At 45.3% G+C, this 13,947-nt stretch overlaps 1 protein-coding gene across 1 annotated transcript in view; it reads left to right on the plus strand.

Annotated features, from left to right (window-relative positions):
- sspo (SCO-spondin) overlaps window positions 1-13,947 on the plus strand; it is a 180,288-nt gene that overhangs the window by 103,977 nt on the left and 62,364 nt on the right. The window contains exons 84-94 of the mRNA XM_063206313.1: window positions 641-676; window positions 1,154-1,318; window positions 1,747-1,959; window positions 2,611-2,778; window positions 4,330-4,464; window positions 6,051-6,297; window positions 6,586-6,738; window positions 7,668-7,714; window positions 8,757-8,927; window positions 9,801-9,977; window positions 11,711-11,866. Of these exons, the coding sequence (XP_063062383.1) occupies window positions 641-676; window positions 1,154-1,318; window positions 1,747-1,959; window positions 2,611-2,778; window positions 4,330-4,464; window positions 6,051-6,297; window positions 6,586-6,738; window positions 7,668-7,714; window positions 8,757-8,927; window positions 9,801-9,977; window positions 11,711-11,866 (1,668 nt within the window). The remainder of the gene's footprint in view (window positions 1-640; window positions 677-1,153; window positions 1,319-1,746; window positions 1,960-2,610; window positions 2,779-4,329; window positions 4,465-6,050; window positions 6,298-6,585; window positions 6,739-7,667; window positions 7,715-8,756; window positions 8,928-9,800; window positions 9,978-11,710; window positions 11,867-13,947) is intronic.

Here is a 13,947-nt window from a genome sequence, read left to right on the forward strand (position 1 = left end):
GTCTGTGTGCCTCTTCATCCTGCTCCCCCAAATATACCACCTGCTGTCTAATCTGGTTAAAGGGTGTTGCTCCCCGGGTTCTCTCCTTGGGTTCACCCCATTAGTTCTGAGAAAACTCTACTCAGGAATGAAAGTCAAACTGAAGCAAAAGTCACCCGTCCTCGTGATTTGTGACATAGCTGAAAAGTGTGGATGAGTATCATGCATTGCGTCTGTGGTGTACTGCAGTGGTGTAGTCTACGTAGAACGCGGGTATACGGAGTATACACTTCTAAATTTCAGGGATTTCAGTAGGCTATGCCTACCCACTTAAAATGGATTGATCCATTGTTTTGAATAGCACAAATATATACAGTAGGCCTATACCCACTTCAAAAAATGCTCAAATATACAGTATACCCACCATAAAAAGTAGACTACACCACTGGTGTACTGTACCTTGTTCATTTGTGTCTACAGTTATGACATGTACTGTAGATACAGTTACATACGCATTACAGCTATTGAATGTTTAAGTTTTTATTGTGAAAGATGTCATGTTCTGTATTGCTTTATTAACAAGTCCACTTCTCATTTTTATTATGAACATTGTATGCTATGAACTATGTAAGTCTACTAATGTCTATTTCTCTCTTTTTAGTGGTGACCACTCCAACAGAAGAACCGCCGCTGCCTGGTAAAGCATCTGAATTGCATTCTTTTAGTAAATTTTTCCATTTAATAAAGGTCCATAATGCAAAAAAAGGTTTCCATTGGATATGGTTCTACTGCGTCTTTTAGATTCCTTTGGCAGTTTGTTCTGTATATTGGCTATGGCTCACTTGGAAAAGAGGCAACAGCCTTAAAACCTTTAAGAGTGTGGGTTTTTGAGCATTCTATAAAAAGAATGCGTTCTATAACAATGCAAGATTCTACAATTCCATATTGTATTGAATGACGCCCAGAATTCTATAGAACTTTCACTGCCCGAACATTCCCGTCACACCGGTGTGACAGTACACTCTTAAAGGTTAAAGGTTAATGTGACTACCCTAATAAAATAACTGAGAAAAAAATAAAATAAATGTTCTAAGCACTGTAGCATACGGTAATGTAATATATCTGTTTTCCTACTTTTGCTTCAATGCCCCATCATGTCCTCCTGCTTGTGTAGATGACGATGCTGGGTTCTCCAAGTGGTCCTCCTGGACTCCGTGTTCTAAGACCTGTACGGACGCCCGCACGCCTGTTCTAAAGTTCCGCCAGAGGGAGTGCGTGACACCCCCCTGCTCTGGAGAGAGCCACCAGCAGAAGGCCTGCAACCTGCCCCAGTGCCCAGGTGCGCTCACCTCGCTCTCACCCTCTCCATGTTCTAAATGTTCCAGCAGCCACTCTCTCATACTCATCCTGAATCCCATTGGCATCTGGTTAATTGTCAAGCAGCTGCGCACAATAATTGGCCACTTTGTTTACCTTTGTTTGCCTGTTTTAATCTAATTTTTTTAAAGAATGAATTTGTTTGTGCATGTGTTCATGTATTCATGTTTCATAGGAGCCACAGCATGCTTACTTTTTCTAGAACTTAAAAGCATATACTGTAGTGTAGTATATTGTAGTGTATTTTGGTGCTTTGGAATGCACTCCAAATACTTAAAAAAAAATATATTATTAATAGACATATTGGACAGACAGCAATACATGGCAACATTGCCTTATGCTGCTTATTGCTTATTATGCCATTACGCATGCTTCATTATGTATGTCCAGGTGTGGTGGAGGAGTGTGTTGGGGAGGAGTGCGAGCAGAGGAACTGCTCCTGGACGGAGTGGGGGGAGTGGGGGCCGTGCTCCCGATCGTGTGGCGTGGGGCAACAGCAGCGCCTCCGCACCTTCCTGCCCCCCGGGGCCAACGGAACCTGGTGCCCCGACATCCTCGGGGGCAACTCCGACAGCCGCTTCTGCAACATCCGCGCCTGCCGCGGTGAGTGAAAGGCATTCTGGGATATGGGGAGGTAACGGCAGAGAGAATAGAAGGAAGAAGTAGAATGTCTGGGAAAGGGCTCAGAAGATAGACAAAGTTGGCAAAATGTTGAAATCAGACATATTAGCTACATTATATTGCTTGGCACTGACATGAGGTTGTTCATTCCAGACATAAAGGACTGCTGCCTAATATAAGAGGATTTAACAATGATTTTTTAAGTAAAATATATTCAAAGTATTTACAATAATCCTGGTCCAATATTAGAGCTCTAATATTGGACCAGGATTATTGTTAATAGTGGATATTTAAATTTAAAGTGTTCACACAACTTCTGAAGGATTGTATGTGTATTGCGACATAGTTACTGTGTTACTGCATTAGTGTGTGCGTGTGTGTGTGTGTGTGTGTGTGTGTGTGTGTGTGTGTGTGTGTGTGTGTGTGTGTGTGTGTGTGTGTGTGTGTGTGTGTTTCTGTGTGTTTCTGTGTGTTTTTGTGTGTTTTTGTGTGTGTGTGTGTGCGCACCTATGTTTCGGTGGGTGCTTATGCAATTATGCCAATGTGTAAATCTCTGAATTGGCATTGTGTGTGTGTGTGTGTCATGCGCGTGCGTGCGTGCGTGCGTGCATATGTGTGTATGTGTGTTTGCAGTGGATGGGGGCTGGTCCCGCTGGAGCCCGTGGTCGCGGTGTGATAAGCGGTGTGGAGGGGGGCGCTCTATGAGGACACGCTCCTGCTCCAGCCCCCCGCCCAAGAACGGCGGCCGCAAGTGTGAAGGGGAGAAGAACCAGGTGAAACCATGCAACACCAAACCCTGCGGTAAGACACTGTGTGTGTGTGTGTGTGTGTGTGTGTGTGTGTGTGTGTGTGTGTGTGTGTGTGTGTGTGTGTGTGTGTGTGTGTGTGTGTGTGTGTGTGTGTGTGTGTGTGTGTGTGTGTATGTGTGTGTGTGTGTGTGTGTGTTTGTGTGTTTCTGTTTGTGTGCTGCATTTTGAGTTTAAATTCTCAAGGTACTGAGAGGCTACTCTACAATGTGCATGTTTGAATAGAGATAGAGTTGATTAATTGTGTGCTTGTTCATCCATCTCTACAGATTAATTATCATTAACGTTTGCCAACTTTGTATAATCATTAATCTCTTTTAAGTACAGTCGCGACTTAAGACAAGTGCACAATTCCCATGGGTAATCAAGACTGTTTACGTATAGTCTTATGACCATGTGGAGCTGATCAATTTAGGAATAATAAGATAATTGAAAAACATCCATTGCCATTGAGCAAGAAGACATCCTCAAGAACATTTTGTTTTTGAATGTTAAAAAGTTTGCAGAAAATCTTTCTGGCAAAAAAAAACAAAAAACAAAAAAAACCCTGCAGCGTCAACAAATGTTCTTTCACATGCCAGTCCAGTTCCTGGAATCTCTTCTGTGTTCCCTGCATGTGGCGTAAGTGTGTTTGGATCAAAAGTGTTGGATGAATAACTAGTAGCCTGTGCTGAGAACAGCCTCAGTGGTAGCCCCAGTCTGTCTGTGGGGGGGGTGGGGAGTTTGACTCCAAAGAGTGGATGTCTGTGTCTGGCACAGCGCCATAGCACACTGGCATTGCAGGTGTGTTTGATAGGCTGTTTGGCTCCCTGTCTCGCTGTCTCTCTCTCTATATCCATGTGTCTCTCTGTACTGTCCCCATCGTTCTGTCTCCATCACTCTCCCTCTCTCTGTTACGCCTTCTCTATTCCTGTCATCTTTTCTCATTCTCTCTCTCTCTCTCTCTCTCCCTCTTGCACTGTTGCTGCTGGGTCGCTCTCTCTGATTCTACTCTCTCTGTCTCATTCACTCTCCTTCCCTCCCATGCTCTTCTTTTCTATCCATCACTTTCCCTCCATACTCTTTTCCTTCTGTCTCTCCTGCTGTTCCCCCCACTCTCTCTCTCTCCCTCCCCTCTCTCTCTCTCTCTCTGACTCTTTCACTCTCCTTTTCTCCCCTTCTCTTCTCTGCTCTTCTCATCATTCTCCCTCTATTTGTTCATTATCCTCACTCCATCTCTGTCTCTCACTCTCTTCATCTCTCTCCCTCATCTTTCTCTCTCTCTCTCTCTCTCTCTCTCTCTCTCTCTCTCTCTCTCTCTCTCTCTCTCTCTCTCTCTCTCTGTTGCTGTGTCCCTCTCTCTGACTCTTTCACTCTCCTTTTCTCCCCTTCTCTTCTCTGCTCTTCTCATATCACTCTCCCTCCATTTGTTCATTATCCTCACTCCATCTCTGTCTCTCACTCTCTTCATCTCTCTCTCTCTCTCTCTCTCTCTCTCTCTCTCTCTCTCTCTCTCTCTCTCTCTCTCTCTCTCTCTCTCTCTCTCTCTCTCTCTCTCCCTCTCCAGATGAGCGTGGCTGTCCCCCAGGCCAGGAGTTTGTGTCGTGTGCCAACGAGTGCCCGCAGCGCTGCTCAGATCTGCAGCAGGGTATCCAGTGCCAGCGCAGCGCCGAGTGCCAGCCAGGATGCCGCTGCCCGCGAGGTGAGGATGAGAGATGTGAGAAGTCAACAAGAGAAGGAGAAAATGGTGGAACAGGGGAACAAGACAAGGAGAATTAAATGAAAGCAGGTGGGAGTCAAGTTGAGGAGTGGAGGAGTGCAAGAGGGAAGGGAGTAGAATTTTTATTTTTAATGATTTGGCATATAAAAATTATGTATTCCCATGCATAGTTCCAGGGTGTCTCTCTTCATGTGCACAGTGTAAAGCAGGATGTGTCAAATTCCCCAGACCTGGGACTATGATACAGAGCTAAAATATGATCACTTTTCTATCCAAAGACATTGTATTGGCCCATACCCCCTGTACATGTAAGGATCTATTGAGTGCCGGCCAGGATACCACTGCCCTCGAGGTAAAGAATGGGAGGAGTACGAGAGGGGTGAGGGGATGAGAAAAGGGAACAAGAGAAACATGTGTAATGCGTAATGTGTATGCTCATGTACAGTACCAGCCAGGATCCCGCTGGCCGTGAGATGAGAGAGGAGAAGGAAGAGGAGAGTGTGAGAGGATGTTAAAAGAAAGTGAGTGAGAGAGGAATAAAGAGATGAATGATTTGGATTTCCATGTGTATACCCATGTGTAGTGCCATGGTGTCATTTTTTTCATGTGTAAATTAATGAAGTTTAAATGTTAGTTCTGGCCAGGCCGTGGTGATGTAGAAGCTTGCCACTTTCCTCTCACCTCTAGTTCCATTACTAAAATTGATCCAGGTGTATCCCCTCAGCTGGTCATCCTTCCTCCCTAGCGATTGGCCAATTTCATTTTCCTTGTATGACCTGTGCATATGAAGTGACAATAAAAGTTGACTTGACTGACTTGACTTGAATTGACTTGAAATTCTAATCTAAACTGTTCCCTTCAGCCCCTGTTCCTCCTTGCCGTGTATGACATTGCATGTTCTCTTGTCATGTCACCTGGCCCTGTTCGTGGGGGAATATTTATCTCTCCCTGTTCTGCCTGAGAGAGAATTCCCTTGCGGCTGCTGCCCTCTCACTCTCTGCTTTTCCATAGTGCTCATTGGGGGGGCTCCTCTGAACAGAGCCATACTGCCAAATGTAATTCATAGTTTATAAAAAACAATTTTCATTCAGTTTCTTGACTAAAATGATTCTGACAGAAGTAGTATAAGACAGGGTTTCTTAAACCTCCCTAACCTGGGGGTTGTGGAAATTTCAGATCGATTAATATTACCATACTTTCATAAACTATTGAAATGACCCATACCTACCCTGTAAGAATCTGCAGGATTAGTTTAATCTGTTGAATATCCAATTGCCATTGCTTATTGGTTATTGGCTAACTTGAGAATTCGTAAGTATAAAAAAATCTATTTTTTTGTGTGTTGCTTTTTGTGTTAGTAATGTGTGATTGAGGTTTTTGTTTCATTAATCTTGCAAGGGTGCACCGTTCTGTTGTACATGTATATCCAGTTGCCATGGCTTATGGGCTTGAGAATTTGTAGGTAGAAGACAAAAAAACTATTTTTGTGCATGTGTGTGTGTGTTTTTTTTTTAAATTGATCTTGCGAGTGTGCACCATCGTGTGTTGTGTTTCGAATGCATATGCAGGCCAGCTGCTGCAGGACGGCGTCTGCGTGAAGCTGTGGCAGTGCGACTGCGTGGACTCCCTGGGCCAGAGCTGGGCCGCGGGCAGCACGCACCAGGTGGACTGCAACAACTGCAGCTGCGCAGATGGCACGCTCTCCTGCACCAACCAGAGCTGCGGTGCCGAGCCCAGCTGCTCCTGGAGCTCCTGGTCCAACTGGGCGTCCTGTAGCGCCACCTGTGGGACGGGAGGACAGAGGACGCGATTTAGGTGACCAGAACAAACGCTACACTAAAACTATTGAAATCTCCAAAGAACCAGAAGATATTTGAGAGTGACAATTGAGAGTGATATCTTTATTGCATTTTATTATTGAGAAAGTAGGTCATGACAGTTATGGAGTATGACACTGTTGAAGGCCATTTCTTAATGACTAGGTGCTAATGGGATACAATGGCACAGCACAGCAATTTTGTTGATTTTCAACATTACGTTACCTTTCATTTAGTTATAGCCACCTTCCTAAATGTGGCAATGTTGTTGTCCCCAACCAATCAGGTCCTTTGTTGCTGAGACCCCCGATGCTGAATGTCAGTTTGAGGAAGTGCAGCATAAGCCGTGTGATCCAGGACCGTGCCCACCCCTCTGTCTCCATGACGATCAGGAGCTGTCAGTGGGTGACACATGGCTACAGGGGGAGTGTAAACAATGGTGAGCTGTAACCATAGTAATGGAGTTGGTAGTGGGATGGTCTTGTAACTAAAGAGATGCAAGATGCATGACATACCATTTTTACTCTCAAAAAAGTAGAAAAATTCCATGTTTTTTTCCTAATTTATAATATCATTTAGGCAGATACCCCGGGTTTCATTAAGGCAGATTTACACCCAGGTGTAAATAGTGAACATTGCTATTTGCACCCGGATGTAAACAGTCGTTGTTGCTGTTTACACCCGCATGAAAATATTAATTGTTGCTATATGCACCCAGGTGTAAATGGCGAACATTGCTATTTGCACCTGGGTCTAAATTGACATTGTTGCTATTTACACCCACATGTAAATAGTCATTGCTGCTATTTGCACCCGGGTGCATATAGTGAACATTGCTATTTGCACCCAGGTGTAAATAGTGAACTCATTGAGCAAACTCAATATGGGCTCTTCCACTGTCAGCCCAAATAAGAATGCAGGAAAGGTGTCATGATCGATTTTTCGACGTTTTATCGTCCTTGGTCCACATAGGCCTAGCCTCAAGTGCCCAGGCATATCCCTTCTCACATTTTGATGATGCCAGAATCAAACACTTGGACTCATTGTCTGAAAGGGAATGTTTGAATGACAGCTCTAAAGAGTTTTGGGCTCTATAGAAACAAAGTACTTTGTAGATGCATGCACATCCCACATTCCATCTCAGAAATGATGAAATATCCTCACAAATGTCCTCATAATGAAACTCCAAACAAAAGGATTTAATACAAGCAATGTGGTGTGTCGGTTGTTTTAATCAATCCTTTTGGTAAAATTTTCAAGGTGCATATGTCTACTTTTTGTTATGTCCAAAAACTACTAAAGGTTAAATGTCACGAGAAGGGGGAATTTCTTACCTATTACCTGTCACCTGTTGTTTTCCGCTGACAGCACCTGCACCCCAGAGGGAGATTACTGCCAAGACATCGACTGCAGGGGTAAGTTTCTGACAGAGGTGACAACAGTCTTTGGAGAGAAGAGTGAGCAGACAGATGAATGCACGCACACACACATACACAAGAGCGCGCACACACACACACACACACACACACACACACACACACACACACACACACACACACACACACACACACACACACACACACACACACACACACACACACACACACACACACACACACACACACACACACACACACACACTCTCTATTTCTCTCTCTCTCTCTCTCTCTCTCTCTCTCTCTCTCTCTCTCTCTCTCTCTCTCTCTCACACACACACACACACACACACACACACACACACACACACACACACACACACACACACACACACACACACACACACACACACACACACACACACACACACACACACACACACACACACAAAACTCTGAAGTCCCACAGATAAGGTCAGGAAGAGGAGTCCAAAGTCAAAGGGCCTTTTGCCCCCATATCAGTTTCAGGCCAGATGTCATATGTGCATGAGACGAAAGAGGATCTATTTCACTGCCTCAAACAAACACCATCCACTTCTCCCCCCCTCTGTAGATTAGGTGTCCACTGCTCCCAAGCCCTCACTAAAATTTGCAGACTTTCAGTTGATTAACTTTTGAGATTCACTATGAAAATTGAAGTACGTGTATTTGCTGGTTCAGCATGACAATATTTGAGTCCGCAGACGTGTCTAGAACTAAATTGTCATCTCTTGGCATAGTACATTAGTACAGCAATCATCTGTTGCTTTGAGATTACGCACTTATACGTACATTTGGGTTAGAGTATGTGTCTGCGGCATCATGTTGCATAGTAGTTAATGTGTGTGTGTGTGTGTGTGTGTGTGTGTGTGTGTGTGTGTGTCTGTGTGTGTGTGCGCGTGTGTGTGCGTGCGTGCCTGCGTACCTGCGTGCCTGCGTGCCTGCGTGTTTGTGTGTTTGTACATGTGTGTGGGTGCTTTTGTTTTTGTGTGTGTGCACATGTGTGTGTGTGTTTCTCTGTGTGTTTGTGTGCTGAGCCTAGTTGATGGAGATTGGACCCCTTGGTCGTTGTGGTCTGAGTGCCCCGTGACGTGTGGCCAGGGCACACAGGTCCGTAGCCGAGCCTGCATCAACCCCCCGCCCCGCAACAACGGCTCTGACTGCTCCGGACCTGAACGCCAAGCTCAGGAATGCTACTCCAAACCCTGCCTTGGTGAGACAATTTGATAAGGGGTTAAAGGTGCACTGTGTAATATTTGTAGTACTTTATTTCCAGAATCCATGCTAACCATTCACAAATGATAGGCTACTTTTTTAGTAATATTTACCACCACCATGAAATTCCAAGTGTTTATTGTGACTGAGAAATTGCTACTACTTTTCTTGTATGAAAATGGGGATCTTCTCCATGTCCGCATTTGAATTTCCAGAAATAGACATTTTTACCTGCAACATTTACTCTATTTTGGTCACACTAGTAAATATTCAGTTTATCACTGAAAAGATCAAATTTGGCAGTATAGGCAGGACAGTTTCAATGAGCAGCATAGTTGCAATACTTGTTCTGGCCACCATACTACACAGTGCTTTTTTTAATGACTTTGTTAGGAAATGTAGGGCCTAGTGAGATTGCTTTCATTACTTTGTAGGATGATGTAGTTAGGTCTAGTTTAATTTAGTTCAGAATGAGTAGGTTTGACCCAGTAAGACATTGCTGCAGTCATAACTTGACTGTTACCAGAATGGCAATGACCAAGTCATAATGGATTACTATAGGCCCTGCGCACGGTCATAATGGTGTAGTAATTTGATAGTTAATTTTTTTCCGTGACTATTACAGTCATCCACTGGTGGAGCGGCATGTGCTCAGAGGCTACGGCTTCACGAATGACAGTTTGTGAATGAGTCAATCTTGTGAGTAAATGACTTGACTTACAAAACAGCTGCCTAAATGAATTAGTTTGTGACTGAAAGAATTAAGTTGGTGAGGGAGTTAATGACCCAGCAGAATGAATTAAACCGTTGCCGGGATGAATCAGATGTGATCACTTGAATCACTTCACTCTCATTGGCTCTTTGTCTTCAGATGACCTTTGCCCCTGGTCACCATGGTCATCGTGCTCCCGCAGCTGTGGGGCGGGTGTGATGTCACGGCGACGTAGGTGTACGTGCGAAGAGGACGGGGACAACGCGTGTCCCGCAGACATACACCCACACAGGGACGACCAGGAAACACAACTCTGCTACTCCAGACCATGTGCAGGTACACATACTTAGAGATGTACAGGATCCAAGATCCGGTTCCGGATCCGGCAGGATAATAGGGTTTTTCAGACTATCCGGATCCGGCAGGATCTTAAGCAGTGGATCCGGTATCCGGCAGTTACCTAAAAATCAGGATCTGGGGCATCTCTACTTTTTAAGTAGCCTAGGCTTTTCAGTCAGTCTTTCACAACCACAATCACTGCATGGAGTGAAAGCCCTTTGGAAGCAGCCGTTGAAAGCAGTGTGGCAGTAAGCCAATGAGTCTTAAAAATAGCGTGCGCCAACGTAATAAAAAGGGCCCATGTGTGCGAGTTGGCTATGTGTTTCAACCCTTTCATAGGATCCGGTATCCGGTAGCAGTGGATCCGGTATCCGGCAGGATCCTTAAAATCAGGATCCGGTGCATCTCTACACATAATAGACTGAGCAACTGTTGTATTCTAACTATTCTATAACTAATCTATCTGCTAAGTCAAGCTACAAAGTTATAATGCATTTATGACACGTGTAAAGTATTCCGATTATACATGATCGTATAGTGCTTTGGCATAAGCCCAAGTCCAAGCCCTACTCCAAGTTCAGGTTGCACTCTGCATTCTTGGTTATGCGTCACATCAAGCGTTAACACATATATTACAGTATATTCGGCTATCCGTCCTACATTGATGACCTTATTTGGATCCATACATAATTCATATAGCGCATGCACGTGGCATATAAAATGGTATATTTTCCCATCCTAGTATGTGTTTGATTGTTTTTCTATAGTTTCAGAAATTGTCTCAAATTAATTTCATTGCATAATGTAAAACTAAGGTATGGTGTATTTCTAAGTTAAAAACAACCTTTACACCCGGTGCCCTTCTTGAAAGACAGTGAGTAGTGTGTGAAATGAAAGCATGAAGAGGAAAAAAGTGCATGATCATCCTAGTCGATCGTGATTAAGCCTGGCAGCTTAGTGAAGGACAGCGATTTGGCATTCACCGGGATGCCAATATGCCCTTCTAATAGTCTGTGGTGAATCATTAAATTGTTATTAGTCTCCAAAACTTCCCTGGCCTTTCTCATAACCTGTGTGTGTGTGTGTGTGTGTGTGTGTGTGTGTGTGTGTGTGTGTGTGTGTGTGTGTGTGTGTGTGTGTGTGTGTGTGTGTGTGTGTGTGTGTGTGTGTGTGTGTGTGTGTGTGTGTGCGTGTGTGTGTGCGTGTGTGTGTGTGTGCGCGCACTTGTGTGTGTGTGTGTGTATGTGTGTGTGTGCGGTTGTGTGTGTGTGTGTGTGTGCGTGTGTGTACGTGTGTGTGTGTGTGTGTGCGCGCGCTTGTGTGTGTGCGCTTGTGTGTGTATGTGTGTGTGTGGGGGGGGGTACGTGTGTGTGTGTGTGTGTGTGTGTGTGTGTGTGTGTGTGTGTGTGTGTGTGTGTGTGCGTGTGCATGCTTGCGTGCGCACGTGTGTGTGTCTGTGTGTTTGTTTGTTCGAGTGCCTGCATACTACATGTGTTTGTCTGTGTGTCTGTGAATGCACGTGTGTGTGTCTGTGTGTGTGCTGTCTGGGGTGTCTTTCTGTCTTTGTTTGTCTGTCTGTACTGTATGTGTGTGTGTGTGTGTGTGTGCCTTTGTGCCTGTTTGCAAAAAAATAAATAAATAAATAAATAAATAAGTAAATATGCATTTGTGTGTCTGTATCTGTGTGTGTCCTTCCATCCATCCATCTGTCCGTCTGTCCATCTGCGTAGAGTGTCCGATGTCGGAGTGGAGTGAGTGGTCGTCCTGCTCCTGCGTGTCCCAGTGGCAGCAGCGCTACCGCGCGCCGCTCTCGACCGGCAGCAGGGGGCAGCAGTGCCCAGAGCTGGACACGGAGAGCAGGGTCTGCCAGCCTGAACACTGCCAAGGTGAGAAAGCCTTCACCTCAACGTCCAGGAACGCAGACCCAGTGTGTGCATGCATCTATGCGTGTGTATGTATGTGTGTGTATGTGTGTGTGAGTGTGTGTGCGTGTGTGTGTCTGTGTCTGTGTGTGTGTGTGTGTGTGTGTGTGTGTGTGTGTGTGTGTGTGTGTGTGTGTGTGTGTGTGTGTGTGTCTGTGTGTGTCTGTGTGGGTGTGTGTGGGTCTGTGTGTGTCTGTGTGTGGGGGGGGGGGGGTCTCTGTGTGTGTGTGTGTGTGTGTGTGTATATGTGTGTATGGGAGCGTGAATAACAGTGGGAATGTGGTGTCTGTGTGCATGAGTAGCCAGTGTTAATCGTTGCATGCAAATACTGTGTATTTGCGTGCGTGCGTGTGTGCATGAATGCGTGTGTGTGTGCATGCATGTATTTGACAGAGAGAAAGAGAATTTGTGTGTGTGTGTGCGCGTGCGTGCGTGGGTGCGTGCGTGAGTGCGTGCATGCGTGTGTGTGTGTGTGCGCTTATGTTAAGGTGTGTGTGTATGTATTAGAGAGAGAGCGAGTGTGTGTGTGTACTTGATAGAGAGTGTGTGCGTTTGTGTGTGCATGCATGAGGCAGGCCAGCAATCCTCTCTGCCTGCCAGCATGTCTGGGCGTCGGTGTGTGTTTACACTCCTTTCTCCACCATGCCCTCTCCTCCCCCCATCGTCAATATCCTGGATTCTCCCGGCACCGTCTCCGGATGCCAACTTCGGCATCCCACCTTAATCTCACTGGCATGTTGTTTCGCTGGGATCATCCTACCTCTACTTCACCTCACCTCCCCACTGTGCCCTCTCCCTTAAGACGCCACCCTCACCACCACCACAACTCAATCCCTTTTCCTACTTACAGCAACCATGCTCACCCCACCTCCACACCCCTCCCCTCAGGCCTGGCCTGGGGCCACAGCATTCTGGCATAGACCAGCCCCTCCCCCTACTACCATTATGATGGGCTCAGTCCACTGTATATTAAGGATGGGTCACCAATGGTCCACCCTATTGAAATTGTGGGCCAGTCTGTAAGGGACAACTTGAAACAAAGCAAAAAAAAGCAAAAGCATCGGCCCCTGATAAGTCAAGTCATGTCAAGTCAAGTCAGCTTTTATTGTCACTTTATTCATATGCACAAGTCATACAAGGAAAATGAAATTACGTTTTCTCTCTATAGTATAGAGTCTATACCATGCCAGGACATAGACATGTACAAGACTGACATTTTACAGACTGACATAAAGTGCAAGACAGGACAGGTAACAGTGATGGACTGGTAACAATAAGTGGTCAATAATAAATACAATACAAATGAACATTTAACATTTAACTTTTAACATTTAACATTTAACGTTCAACATTTAACATTGAACATGTGAACAGAAGATAAGATCAATATAAAATAGAATGTAGACATTGCAATAATAGAATAATAACAGTGACAGTAGCAATAGTAACAGTATAATAGTTATATAAGTAGTAGATGGGGTAGCAGCATTGTATGCAGCATGTTGTATTGTCTTATGTACCAGGACTGAGGTAGTGCAGGTAAGGTGCAGTCCCATGGTACAGTACCATGTGTGTGTCTGTCGGCCCACTGGGAAAATGCCTCATATGCCAGATGACCAGACCAGCCTTGCCTTCACTAACCCATCTCTCCCCCTCTGCCAACCTAACCATCACTATCACTACCACCCTTCTCCAATCCCCCTTCTACCCACACTCCTTACCTTACCTCCTCCAGGGGTGGTTTTACAATGGAGACAAAGGTAGGCAACTGCCTTGGACCCATCCATCTTCCCTGAACTGCAGGGGCCTCCAGATCAGCTGCCCGCTCCCAATTCTTTCATAAAAGAAAGGATTTTAAGGGCCCACTAGCTAAATTCACATTGGGCCCCCCAAATTGCTGAATATACCACTGCTCATCTCCCCCTCCTCTGCCAACCTATCTTCCTTCTATCACCCCTCGCCAAGCTTCCCTCTTCTGCCAGCCTAACCATCATTTCCACTACCACCCCTCTCCAATCCCTCCACACCTCACCTCATCTCACCTC

This window comes from Engraulis encrasicolus, chromosome 9 (assembly GCF_034702125.1).
Source record: "Engraulis encrasicolus isolate BLACKSEA-1 chromosome 9, IST_EnEncr_1.0, whole genome shotgun sequence".
Taxonomy (NCBI): domain Eukaryota; kingdom Metazoa; phylum Chordata; class Actinopteri; order Clupeiformes; family Engraulidae; genus Engraulis; species Engraulis encrasicolus.